Here is a 13,378-nt window from a genome sequence, read left to right as displayed (position 1 = left end):
AGCCGGCGCGCTGCGACCTGCGTACCGCGCTTATCCGAAGGCAGGAGCCAGGTGCTTCTCCTGGTCTCCCATGGGGTGCAGGGCCCAAGCACTTGGGCCATCCTCCACTGCACTCCCTGGCCATAGCAGAGAGCTGGCCTGGAAGAAGGGCAACCGGGACAGAATCCGGTGCCCCAACTGGGACTAGAACCCGGTGTGCCGGCGCCACAAGGCGGAGGATTAGCCTAGTGAGCCGTGGCGCCGGCCACATGGTTACTTTTAATATAAGTACTTGAATACAGATTTGTCTGTGCTAGTTAGTGACTCCAAGCATCCCCTGTATGCTTATTTCCAGTACAAGTATATAGAAACACATGTTAAGTTGCAGTTACTTTGTTTAGAGACAAGTTGCAGTCAATCTGGATTAAATAAGAGTAACACTTGAATTTGTTAGTTTATTTAGAGAAAGAAGAATTCCATTTGTTCCTTGGAAAAACCTTTATTGCCCCAAGAGCCATGTTTATAATTAAGGCAGATGGTAGTGATCTTTACCCATGGATTAAAAAATTGTTTTTTCTTTTGTTTTCAATATAACATCTCAGTGGACTGTGAATGGACAACTGAGGGTTGGGTTTTTTACCACCAAACTGGTTCCTTCAGGCTCAGAGTTAACATTTGACTATCAGTTCCAAAGATATGGGTGAGTATAAGTTCTACTCTATTTTGCTGCTTTTAATGTGTGAGTAAGCTGTTCATAAATAGAGATTATATATTTCTTGAATAACTTAAAATTTATATTTATTATCAGCTCTTTTTCTTTTTAAAGAAATTAGTTTTATGTATATGAAAGGCAAAGAGAAAAACAGAGATGTCCTATCTCCTAATTCATTCTTCCAGTGTCTGCAACAACCAGGGCTGGAGCCAGGAATTCAGTCCCAGTCTTTGACATGAGTGTCAGGAAGGGAACTACGTGAACCTGCTGCCCTCTATGGTGCACATTAGCAGGAAACTGAAACTGCAAACTGAATCAAGCATTGAACTCAGGCACTGGAACAAGTGATAGGAGTATCTCAAGTGGTAGCTCAACCTCCATGCCAAACACCTGCTCCTCCCAAACCTTACCTATAGTATACTGTTTCAGTTTTATGTTTTTCCTATTCTATGACACTTCCAGTCATTAAGGACTGTGGTACAAGAACTATGTAATTTTTCTTTGAATTTAATGCTGCTTATTTATATAATTATGTGTCTAATATAATTCTTAAAAATTGTGTTATGGAATTGCTAACTGTGTATATGTGAAGAACACACTGTAGTAAATCCCTGTGAATCCATAATTTGGTTTTAACAATTATAAAATCATGACTAATCTTAACTACAACATACAATAATCTTAGAAATAATTTGTTACCTATTCTACCTGAAATAGTAACTGATACAGTGGCAAAGAACACCTCAAAGTAGAAAAATTGTTGTTGCCACTGATGAATCAATAAGGATAATAAGGAGGGGTGGGCATTTTTATGCAGTGGGTTCAGCTGCTTAGGATGCCGGCACACCTTATCAGAGTGCTGGTTTAAATCCCAGCACCTCCACTTCCAGTCCAGCTTTATGGTAATGCGGCCTGGGAGCCAGTGAATGATGGCTCAAGTGCTTGGGCCTCTCCCACTCATTTGGGAGGGGAGTTCTGGACTCCTGGTTTTGGCCTGGCCCTGCAGTAGCTATTGCATGCATTCTAGAGAGTACCAGTTAATAAAAGATCTGTCTCTCAAGTAGATGAAAAGAAGCATTAAAAAAAGAAAAATAGTGGGGATGGATCTGGGAGCTGTGGTGTAGTGGGTAAAGCTGCCACTTGCAGTGCTGGCTCTCATACAGATGCGTGTTCAAGTCCTGGCTGCTCCACTTCCGATCTAGCCCTCTGCTTATGGCTTGGGAAAGCAGCAGAAGGTGGCCCAAGTCCTTGGGTCTCTTCTGTACCCCTGTGAGACCTGGAAGATACTCCAGGTTCCATGCTTCCAATCGGCCCAGCTCCAGCCATTGCATCCATTTGGGGAGTGAACCAGCAGATGGAAGATCTCTGTCTCTGCCTTTGCCTCTGCCTCACTGTAACTCTGCCTTTCAAATAAATAAATCTTTAAAAAAGAAAAAGATTTATTTATTCGAAAGGCAGGGCTATACAGAGAGGAAAGGCAGAGAGAGAGAGGTCTTCCATCCGCTGGTTCACTCCCCAGTTGGTCGCAATGGCCAGAGCTGCGCTGATCTGAAGCCAGGAGCCAGGAGTTTCTTCCGGGTCTCCCACATGGGTGCAGGGGCCCAAGGACTTGGGCCTTCTTCCACTGCTTTCTCAGGCCATAGCAGAGAGCTGAATAGGAAGTGTAGCAACCAGGTCTCAAACCAGCGCCCAAATGGGATGCTGATGCTTCAGGCCAGGTCATTAGCCCACTGCACCACAGCGCTGGCCCCAGTAAATTAAAAAAAGAAAAAAAAAAAAGTAAAATAGCAAAAGTGGTTTGAAATAAATCCCTGAGTTTTAATGATATTTTAAAAATAAAACTACATTAATCATAATGGAAGAGAACAATTGATGATAGGAAAACTTGTTTAAAAATAAAAATACCAAGCATTTATCCTTCTTTCACAAATGAATTCTTCAGATTAAACCCAATAGTTGATGAGAGGAAGTTCTTTATAACGTTCTAGTTACTAAGTGAGATAGTAGTGATAATACCATTTTATAACACCTAGTGAAATAATGGATTTAAACAGCAATCTTAAGTTGCTGCCAGTATCAAAAAGGCATCTAAAGGTGTGGCTGTTAGCAGTTAAGATACTGGATGAGATTCTCGCGTTCCATACCATGCCCAGTTCCAGGTTTCTCCTAATGTGTACAGTAGGAGGCAGCATGTGGTAGCTGAAGTGGTTGAGTCTCTGTTACCATGTAGGAGATCTTAATTGTGTTCCTGATCCCAGCTTTGACTTAGCATAGTGCTAGTTATTGCAGGTATTTGGGAAGTGAACCAGCAAAAGAGGGCTCTGTTTGCCTCTTCCTCTGCCTCTTGAATTAAAAACAAATTTTATTGAAAGGAAAACTAATGTATATCTCCTTTTATAATTACATAGTATGGTGCTGATGCTGTGGTATAGTAGGCTCAGCGTCTGCGTTGCTGGCATCCCATATGGGTGCTGGTTCTTGTCTTGGCTATTTTTCTTTCATTCCAGCTTTCTGCTTATGGCCTGGGAAAGCAGTGGATGATAGTCGAAGTGCTTGGGCCCCTGCACCCATGTTGGAGACCTGGAAGAAGTTCCTGGTTTTCAGATCTGGGGAGAGAGCCAGCGGATGGAAGACCTTTCTTTCTGTCTCTACCTCTCTCAGTAACTATGCCTCTCAAATAAATTAATAAAATCTTTTTAAAAAATTACATAGGACTACCCATGAAATACTTTTGCCAACAGAAATTTTGAATGTGAATTAAGTTAGTTTCTAGATCTAACTACTAATTTAGGAAATACAGGAGACAAAAACAAATGATGCTACAGGGATGTAGTCAACAAAATACAAACTTAAGACAAATGACTTGGCTTTTAAAATAATTTGCAAAACACACACAAAAAAAACACAAAGAGGGAGAACCTTCAGATTCCAAGGCATAATTCTAGTGTTTGGGCCTTATTTGGAATTAATTAGCTAGAAATTTTTTTAAAGATTTATTTATTTATTTATTTATTTTTTTTTTTGACAGGCAGAGTGGATAGTGAGAGAGAGACAGAGAGAAAGGTCTTCCTTTTTGCCATTGGTTCACCCTCCAATGGCCGCTGCGGCCGGCGCATCTCGCTGATCCGAAGCCAGGAGCCAGGTGCTTCTTCCTGGTCTCCCATGCAGGTGCAGGGCTCAGGCACCTGGGCCATCCTCCACTGCCTTCCCGGGCCATAGCAGAGAGCTGGCCTGGAAGAGGGGCAACCGGGATAGAATCCAGTGCCCCAACTGGGACTAGAACCCGGTGTGCCGGCACCGCAAGGCGGAGGATTAACCTGTTAAGCCACGGCGCCGGCTATTTATTTATTTTGAAAGGGTTAGCAAGTGAGTGAGTGAGAGAGAGAGCAAATGCAAGTGCAGGTGAGCTTCAGTTTGCTGGTTTACTCCCCAGATGGTTGGCATGGCTAGCACTGGGTCAGTTTGGAGCCCCGAGCTTCATCCAGGTCTCCCACAAGGGTGTCAGGGATCCAAACACTTGGCCATCTTCTGCTGCTTTTTCCAGGCAATTAGCAGGGAGCTGGATCAGAAATGGAATAGCTAGTACACAAACCAGTTCCCATATGCGATGCTGGAGTCACAGGTAGCAATGTTGCCTTCTAATAGGGAAAATTTGGATATTTAGTGAATATTTAATGCTATTATGGAATTACTAATTTGTGGTTATGTTTTTTAAAAAGGATTCTTAACTTCTAGAGAATATTTCTTGAAATACTGATAACAAAATGTCCTTAGAAGTTTCCTATTTTCTTCAGTTAGTTTTTTCTCAGGGCCATTGCCTTACACAAGGTGATTTTTTTTTTTTTTTTTTTTACAGTTTTATTTCATTTATTTGAAAGATAGACTTACAGAGAGAGGTAGAGACAGAGAGAGAGGTCTTCCATCCACTGGTTCACTCCCCAGGTGGCCGCAACAGCTGGAGCTGTGCCGATCCGAAGCCAAGAGCCAGGAGTTTCTTCCAGGTCTCCCATGTGGGTGCAGGGGCCCAAAGACTTGGGCCATCTTCTACTGCTTTCCTAGGCCACAGCAGAGAACTGGATTGGAAGAAGAGCAGCCGGGACTTGAACCGGTGCCCATATGGGATGCCAGCACTTTAGGCCAGGGCCTTAACCCACTGTGCCATAGTGCTGGCCCTGGTTTTTTTTTTTTTTTTTTTTAAGATTTATGTTATTTGAAAGGCAGAGTTAGAGAGAGACAGAAAAAGGGAGTTCTTCCATCTGCTAATTCACTCCCCAAGTGGCCACAATGACCAGGGATGGGCCAGGCCAAAGCCAGAAGGCAGGAACTTCTTCCAGGTGTCCCATGAGAACACAGGGGCCCATGCATTAGGACCATCCTCTGCTACTTTCCCAGGCACATTAGCAGGGAGCTGGGAAAGAAGTGGAGCAGTCAAGACTTGAACTGGTGCCCATATGGAATGCCGGCGCTGCAGGCCTGGGCTTTAACCCTCTGTGCTACAGTGCCAGCTCCACACAAGGTAATTTTTAAGTGAATAATACCAGGAGTTTGCATTTAACCTGGCAGTTAAGATTCCTGTGTTCCAAATTACAGTGCCTGGCTTCCAGTCCCAGCTCTGGCTCCTGAATCCAGCTTCCTGTTATTGCAGACCCTGGAGGCAATGATGATGCCTCAAGTAATTGGGTTCCTGTCTCCCACATGGGAGATTTGGATTAAACCCGGACACTCTGATAAGTAACGTGGCTATCCCCAGTGGTGGTTTAGCTGCTATACCAAACAAGTGCCCCTAGGTGTGTGTTCTTTTCTACCAGTCTCCCTTGTGCTTCCGTTGTTAAATTTATTGGTATATATGTTCACATCCTTATGTGATAACTTTTAATACTGAAATTTTTTTTTTAGGTTTCCTATAATAATATGATTTATATTGGCTTATGATACAATCCTATGTGTCAATTAAATATTCGCATATAAATATAATAGCTTTTTCTATCCAATAAAGAAAGATTAAAAAGGAATTAAGTTTTTTATTTTATTTGAAAGGCAGACAGACAGACAGGGATCTCCCATCTACTAATATACTACTCAAGTGCCCACAACAGCTGAGTCTGAACCATACTGAAGATAGGAGCCAGGATCTCAATCCAAGTCTTCCACATAGGCAGCAGGACCCAAGAACTTGAGTCGTCACTTGCTGCCTCTCAGGGTATGCATTAGCAGGAAGTTGGAATTGGAAATGGAGCTGGGACTTAAATCCAGGCACTTTGATAGGAGATGCAGGTTTCCCAAGCAGTGTCTTGTCTTTTTTTAACTTACTGTTTATTTTCATTATTATTTAAAAGGCAGAGTGAGAAAGATCATTTATTTGCTTTACTCCCCAAATGCCCACAACAGTTGGGTTTGGGCCAAGCTGGAGCTAAGGGCCTGAAACTGTCCCATATGGGTGGCAGGGACCTAACTACTTCAGCCATCACCTGCTGTCTCCCGGGATGCACATTAGCAGGAAACTTGAATTGGAAGCAGAAGTTGGGATCATTCCCAGGAACTTCATTATGGGATGTGGGCATTCCATACCACTAAACTGTAGTACTACATGCCCAAATTAATACTTTTTAAGAGCAGTTTTAAGCATTTACAGTAGTTAGCAGTGAGTTTGTTGAGTATGTTAAAATTATCATTTTGATGTGTTTTGTTTAGTTTTCAGTTGTTTTTGTTTCCTCTATGTTGGTATGACTTCTATCTAATTGTTATATTGGCAACATTTTTATATGGCTTACTTCCACATAACTGACCTCTTTCTTGTGCTCTTTGAACAGGAAAGAAGCTCAGAAATGTTTCTGCGGGTCTGCCAATTGCCGGGGTTACTTGGGAGGGGAAAACAGGGTCAGCATCCGAGCAGCAGGAGGGAAAATGAAGAAGGAGCGCTCTCGTAAGAAAGATTCAGTAAGTATTCCATCCTTCTTTCAACTTCCACAATTAAAATTTTAAGAAGAGAAGTACCTTTTTTATGATTAAAGTTTGAAAAATCTTAATCATACTACTAAAAGAAACATTCGATTGGATATTACTAGATTATTTCAGATTCATGGAAGTAGAATTTGGCACTGAGAACTTGAAGTATTCTTGAAAACACCTGGGCTAATAAGAGGATACTTCAAAAAAAAAGTTTATGGAAAAATCATATTTCTTTTAATTCAGCTTTGCCACGAACTTCTTGAAGTCTTAGAGTTTTCTGCAACTTCTAAAAATCCTGTGTACAAATAAAGTATTAAATTTTCTGTTTAGCTCGCTTAAATATGATGCATATTCCTAATCTTTCACTGTTCATTTGTCTTTGATAATCTAACCCTTTGAAAGTGTTCTTAAGGTCTCTGAAGTTTGAGATGACTTTTGAAAGGTAAGAGGCAACCCAACAGTGAGAAAGAGTGATCTTAGCTGGTCATTCCATGTAATGAAATAGCAGCTGATAGTCTTCTTTCTGTCCCTTCTCACCTGAGTTACTCCTGGTGTGTTTGTGGGAGAGTCTTGTTACTAAACGGTCTCTCAGCTGGGACCAGAGACTTATACACTGTTTAAAAATATCCTCCCCTCTCCTTTTTGAGGATCACTTTATTGCAACACTTTCTCAAAAGTGTAATCCTTATATCACCTACTTCAGAATCACTTGGTCAGGACTATAGTAAAAATCCATATTTTGAGACCAGTCCCTAGACTTAGAAATCTTAGTGTTAGTGCTATGAAGGGGAGTTAAGGGTTTAGAGGTGTCAGTCAACAGATCCTTATGTGATTGCTTCAAATGGGAGTCAGAAACCGGAATCGGAATCAAACCCAGGCACCCAGTGTGAGATGGGGGTGTCAACCACTAGGTCAGATGCTTGCTCCAAAAGTGGAATTTTAGTGTCTGTAAAATATCCTCTTGTAATCACCTAGAAATTATGACACAATAAGTTTTTCACTTAGGACATGCAAGGAAAAAAATCTTTAGCAAAATTGTTTGTGTTAGATTAACTTTAAATTTGCTTTTCTGATCATTTAATTGATCTCTTCACTTTAAATCTCTATTCATGAATTAAATCTATTCAGTACCTTAAATTGTATCAGAAATGAAAAAGCATGAGCTGTAACTACACTTTGGAAGGAAAACTGTGCTTCAGTGTCTTCATTCTCTCTCAGGCAGCATTCCTATTAGATATTTTTGTTCTTTACTAGAATGTGAGTTTTGAGGTATAATATAAAATAGAATGGAAGTCTAATATAAAATAGAATTGTTCAGTATAAGTGTACAAAATAGCCAGTTAAATAATATTCTTTGATTTTAGTTTTGCTTTTCTCTAAATTATCATCTTATTCGAGACTTTTATCGTTTTTGTACCAAGTTTGTTTAATGCTATCTTTATGTCTTTTCTCTGTGTCTTGTTTTAGTTTCATTCTGTCATTGCCACATTAGTTATTCTGAAATTTCACTTTGATTGTATTACTCTCCTACTTGAGATTTTGTGATAGAGCTCTCTTATGTCTTTTATTCTAACATTGGCCTTTTTTTTTTTTTTTTTTAAGATTTATTTATTTATTTGAAAGGTAGAGTTACAGGAAGGCAGAGGCAGAGAGAGAGAGAAAGAGGTCTTCATCTGCTGGTTCACTCCCCAGATGGCCACGACAGCTAGAGCTGGACCAATCTGAAGCCACGAGCTAGGAGCTTCTTCTAGGTTTCCCACATGGGTACAGGGGCCCAAGATTTTAGGCTATCTTCCACTGCTTTCCCAGGCCATAGCAGAGAGCTGGATCAGAATTGGAGCAGCTGGGATTTGAACCAGTGCTCATATGGGATGCTGGCGCCAGCCCCATGGCCTTTTCATCTACTACCAGTCTTCTGTTTCTTACAGGTTTTCTCAGTTCTTCACCCTAGCATCCAGCCAGGCTGAACTAGGTTTTTCCTAGTTTAACCTTTGTTCAAGTTTTCCCTATGACTTTACTCACCCCTTCTTTTTGTCTTTCTTACCTGTTAGTTTATTTTGTTTTGTTTTTAAGATTTATTTATTTGAAAGAGGGTGAGGCAGAGAGTCTTCCATCTGCTGGATCACTCCCCAAATGGCCACAATAGCCAGGGCTGGGCAAGACTGAAGCCAGGCCGGCGCCGTGGCTCAATAGGCTAATTCTCCGCCTGCGGCACCGGCACACCAGGTTCTAGTCCCGGTTGGGGCACCGGATTCTGTCCCGGTTGCCCCTCTTCCAGGCTAGCTCTCTGCTGTGGCTTGGGTCCTGCACCCGCATGGGAGACCAGGAGAAGCACCTGGCTCCTGGCTTCGGATCAGCGGTGCGCTGACTGTGGTGGCCATTGGAGGGTGAACCAACAGAAAAAGTAAGACCTTTCTCTCTCCTTTCTCTCTCTCTCTCTCTCACTGACAACTCTACCTGTAAAAAAAAAAAAAAAAAAAGACTAAAGCCAATAGCTAGGAGCTTCATGCTTCATCTGCGTCTCCCATGTGGGTGCAGGAGCCCATGGGCTTGGGTCATCTCCCGCTGCTTTCCCAAGAGCATTAGCAGGGAGCTGGGTTGGAAGTGGAGCAGCTGGGACTCGAGCTGGCACCCACATGGGATGCCGGTGCTGCATGTGGTGACTTTACCTGCTACATCATAGTGCCAGCCTCTTTCCTGTCTGTTTCTAATCCCATTTCTGTGACTCTCATTCTTTTATTTTTTTTAAGATTAATTTATTTATTTGAAAGATTTACACAGAGAGAGAGGAGTCTTCCATCCACTGGTTCACTCTCCATTTGGCTGCAACGGCTGGAGCTGTGCTGATCTGAAGCTAGGAGTTTCCTCCAGGTCTTCCTGCAATTTCCTCCAGGTCTTCCTGCAAAGGTGCAGGGGCCCAAGGACTGGGCCATCTTCTACTGCTTTCCCAGGCCACAGCAGAGAGCTGGATCAAAAGTGGAGCAGCACTAGGCTAATCCTCCGCCTTGCGGTGCCGGCACACCGGGTTCTAGTCCCGGTCGGGGCACCGATCCTGTCCCGGTTGCCCCTCTTCCAGGTCAGCTCTCTGCAGTGGCCAGGGAGTGCAGTGGAGGATAGCCCAAGTCCTTGGGCCCTGCACCCGCATGGGAGACCAGGAGAAGCACCTGGCTCCTGGCTTCGGATCAGCGAGATGCGTCGGCCGCAGCGGCCATTGGAGGGTGAACCAACGGCAAAAAGGAAGACCTTTCTCTCTGTCTCTCTCTCTATCCACTCTGCCTGTCAAAAAAAAAAGAAAAAATGCAGTTGCTGTACAAAAGAGATACAAGTATTTTGTTTTTCTAGTTAATGTTTTTTTTTTTTTTTTCTGAAGTACTTTTCATTTAATGTAATTTGTTCGTCTCCCATAAGGGCACATTTTTCTATGTGAGGACATTGCAATGTCTCCAGCCCCTAGAATTATACTTGATTTAAAGTTTTTGATGCTGGGGCTGGTGCCGAGGTGCAGTAGTTAGTTCTCTGTCTGCGGCACCAGCATCTCATGAGGGCGCCAGTTCTAGTCCTGGCTGCTGCTCTCTGTTCTGGCCTGGGAAAGTAGCAGAAGATGGCCCAAGTACTTGGACCCCTGCACCCATGTGGGAGACTGGTAAGAAGCTCCTAGCTTCAGATTGGCACAGCTCTGGCCGTTGCAGCCATTTGGGGAGTGAACCAATGGAAAGAAGACCTTTATCGCTGTCTCTCTTTCTCACTGTCTCTCTTTCTCACTGTCTCTCTTTCTCACTGTCTGTAACTCTACCTCTCAAATAAATAAATAAAATCTTTAAAAAAAAAAAGTTCTTGGTGCCTATTTGATTAGTGAAAGAAATGCTTTTCAGATGTATCATGAATTTATGCTTTCATCAACAAGAGATCTGATAATATAATGTGCATGTGTTTTTTTTTTTTTCTTCTCAGTTTAACAGCATGATTTTTCACTGTGGTCTTAATTTGTGTTTTCCTGATTACTGATGAGGCTAAGTGTCTTTTAAAGTTGTTTGATTCTTAAGTTAGTGGGCTGCTTTTTGTTTCATTTTGTAACCAAATACTTTTCCTTGCTGTGGTAGGTGGATGGAGAGCTAGAAGCTCTGATGGAAAATGGTGAGGGTCTCTCTGATAAAAACCAAGTTCTCAGCTTATCCCGGCTAATGGTTAGAATTGAAACTTTGGAACAGAAACTTACCTGTCTCAAGCTAATTCAGGTGAACACCTTAATATTAATTTATATTTATTTCTGATTTTGGAGTGGGACAGTTAAATGACAGTCCAGGTGAATGAAAAAGGAATAATTTTCATGAATAGAGTTAATCTTATTTTTAAAATGGACTCGTGAGTTCTATATTACTTTGAAAGTTTATATCCTTTAATCTATTTATATTTTGGCTTGCCTTGTTTAAGCAAATGTTGTGGAATTTTTTGTATAAGTTAGTGGTCTCTGGAATAATTTCAATTTCCCTCTGCTTTAGCATGTCATAGCCAGTTAAAAATGATTTCAAAGAGTAATTTTAGTGGTAATCTCATTTTTCTGCTCTATTATTCAGGTGTTAAATAATAAAAAACACCCTATGATTAAAAAGAATAAAGCTACAAGAAAGAAAAAGCCTTTTGAGGAAGCATCTGAAAGGGAGAGAAGAAAGAAAATATTTTAAAGATTAACTTTTATACTTTTAGCTTTTTCAGTAAAATCGTAGATCGAATTTTTTCTTAGAAATGACTTTCATTGTAAATTACCTGTTAATATTTATGTAATTTTTACTTCAGTACAGTCCAGGTTGACCTGACCTGTTACATTTACATAGCAAAAAAGTGTAACTTACAGCATTTGTTCTAATTGGGTTAATAAAAACACAATTTTTAGAGTTTTTGTGAATTTAAGACTATGCACTCCTCTCCATGGATCATCTGTAATGCTCTGTCTGGTATTGCCTCCATAATATCTTTTCCCCCATGGAAGAACACGCATTCACAATCCTGCCTGAAGTCCTTTCTGGAACGCCATGGGCTGTCTCTGTTGTGGATCTGGATGGCAGAGCTGGGTGATGGCCGGGAGAGCAACCAGAAACTTCAGGAAGAGGTCAGTTCATATTCAACTCATTTGTTTCTGAAAATAACTTGGCTCACTTGTTGAAAATACTGGTTGCTTACACTGAGGCTATGTAATGTATTTTTTTTTAATTTAAGATTTATTTATTTATTTGAAAGGCAGTTACAGAGAGGCAGAGGCGGGATGGGGGGTAGGTTTTCCATGTGCTGGTTCACTCCCCAAATGGCTGTAAAGGCTGGAGCTGTGCTGATCCAAAGCCAGGAGCCAGGAGCTTCTTCTGGGTCTCCCATGTGGTGCAGGAGCCCAAGGTCTTGAGCCATTTTCCATTGCTTTCCCAGGCCATAGCAGAGAGCTGGATTGGAAGTGGAGCGGCTGGGACTTGAACCAGCCACCCATATTGTATGTCAGCATTGCAGATTGCAGCTTTACCCACTACACCACAGCACTAGCCTCTGTATTCACTACTTACATTTAATAATGTTATTGGCCTCCATTTGGGATGCCCACATCCATACGAAGTGCCACTTGAAGTTCTGAGCAGCTTCTTGCTAATGCATCTGGGGAGGCAGTGGATGCTGTCTTAAGTGCTTGGGTTTCTTGTCATCCATGTGAGACAAAAAAGATCTCTGTTTCTGTCACTCTGCCTTTCAAGTAGATGAAAATTTATCAAAATAAATTTTAATAAACCTGTAATGTTATCATTCCTGTATCATCCTTGTAATGGTACTATTTCCAGTACCTGGCTAGTAGTGAATTTGCTCTATTGTTTTCCTTTTAGTATCTTTTTTTTTTTATTAAAAATTTTATTTATTTGAAAGGCACAATTACAAAGAGAGAAAGAGAGCAAGCTTCCATCTGCTGGTTCACCCACTTAATGGCAATGGCGGGGGTTGAAGCTGAAGCTAGGATCCAAGAACTTCTTCCAGTTCAAATGCTTGGAGCCAAGCACTTGTGCCATCTTACACTATTCTCCCAGGCACATTATCAGGGAGCTGGTTTGGAAGTGGAGCAACTGGGACATGAACTGGTGCCCATATAGGATGCTGGCACACCTCCCCTCCACCATAGTATCTTTTAAGGTTGATACTACATAGCTGAGAACTTTTAGAGCAGATATCATAGTTAATGAAGGATCCAGTTTATTGCTAAAATCAGTCTTAAAGTGCTAGGAAACCATGTAATTTTTAATTATTTGAGAGGTGGAGAGAGACTTACAGAAAGAGGGAGTTCCATCTACTGGTTCACTTCCTAAATGCCCACAACAGCCAGGGAGGACCAGGCTGCAACCAGGAGACGAATAACTCTGTGTGGGTATCCCCATATGGGTGATAGGAACTCAAGTACTTGAGCCATCCCTGGGTATACCTTGGTAGAAAGCTGGGATCAGGAGTGGAGCCAGGACTTTACCCCAGAAACTTTAGTATGTGATGTGGGTATATCAAGTAGCATCTTAACTGGTATGCCAAAACCCTGCCCCTATGTATTTCTTAAAAGCTACTCAGGTTTGGGAACTATTGGTACAGTATGGTAATCAGTCCCATTTGTTGGTGTAAGTAGCCACCTGTTCCACATTTTACTCTTGCTGATCAGTCCTATTGTAAGTTTTCTTTTTTTCTAAAGGAAAAGAATATTATGACTTTATTTTTTTATTTTTTTATTTT

At 41.7% G+C, this 13,378-nt stretch overlaps 1 protein-coding gene across 5 annotated transcripts in view; it reads left to right on the top strand.

The window, feature by feature from the left end:
* The window catches only part of SETD2 (SET domain containing 2, histone lysine methyltransferase), a 118,662-nt gene that overhangs the window by 49,508 nt on the left and 55,776 nt on the right, over positions 1–13,378 (top strand). For all 5 annotated transcript variants that reach the window (XR_009866788.1, XM_062200726.1, XM_062200725.1 and 2 more), the window contains 4 exons: positions 582–679; positions 6,502–6,628; positions 10,741–10,875; positions 11,628–11,747. Coding sequence is in view for 4 of the 5 variants with exons in the window: in XM_062200726.1 (XP_062056710.1) it covers positions 582–679; positions 6,502–6,628; positions 10,741–10,875; positions 11,628–11,747 (480 nt within the window). In the remaining variant the exon portion in view is untranslated. The remainder of the gene's footprint in view (positions 1–581; positions 680–6,501; positions 6,629–10,740; positions 10,876–11,627; positions 11,748–13,378) is intronic.

The sequence above is a fragment of the Lepus europaeus genome, chromosome 9 (genome assembly GCF_033115175.1).
Source record: "Lepus europaeus isolate LE1 chromosome 9, mLepTim1.pri, whole genome shotgun sequence".
NCBI lineage: Eukaryota > Metazoa > Chordata > Mammalia > Lagomorpha > Leporidae > Lepus > Lepus europaeus.
Note: the sequence above shows the minus strand (reverse complement) of the source record. Positions and strands in the feature narration are given on the sequence as shown.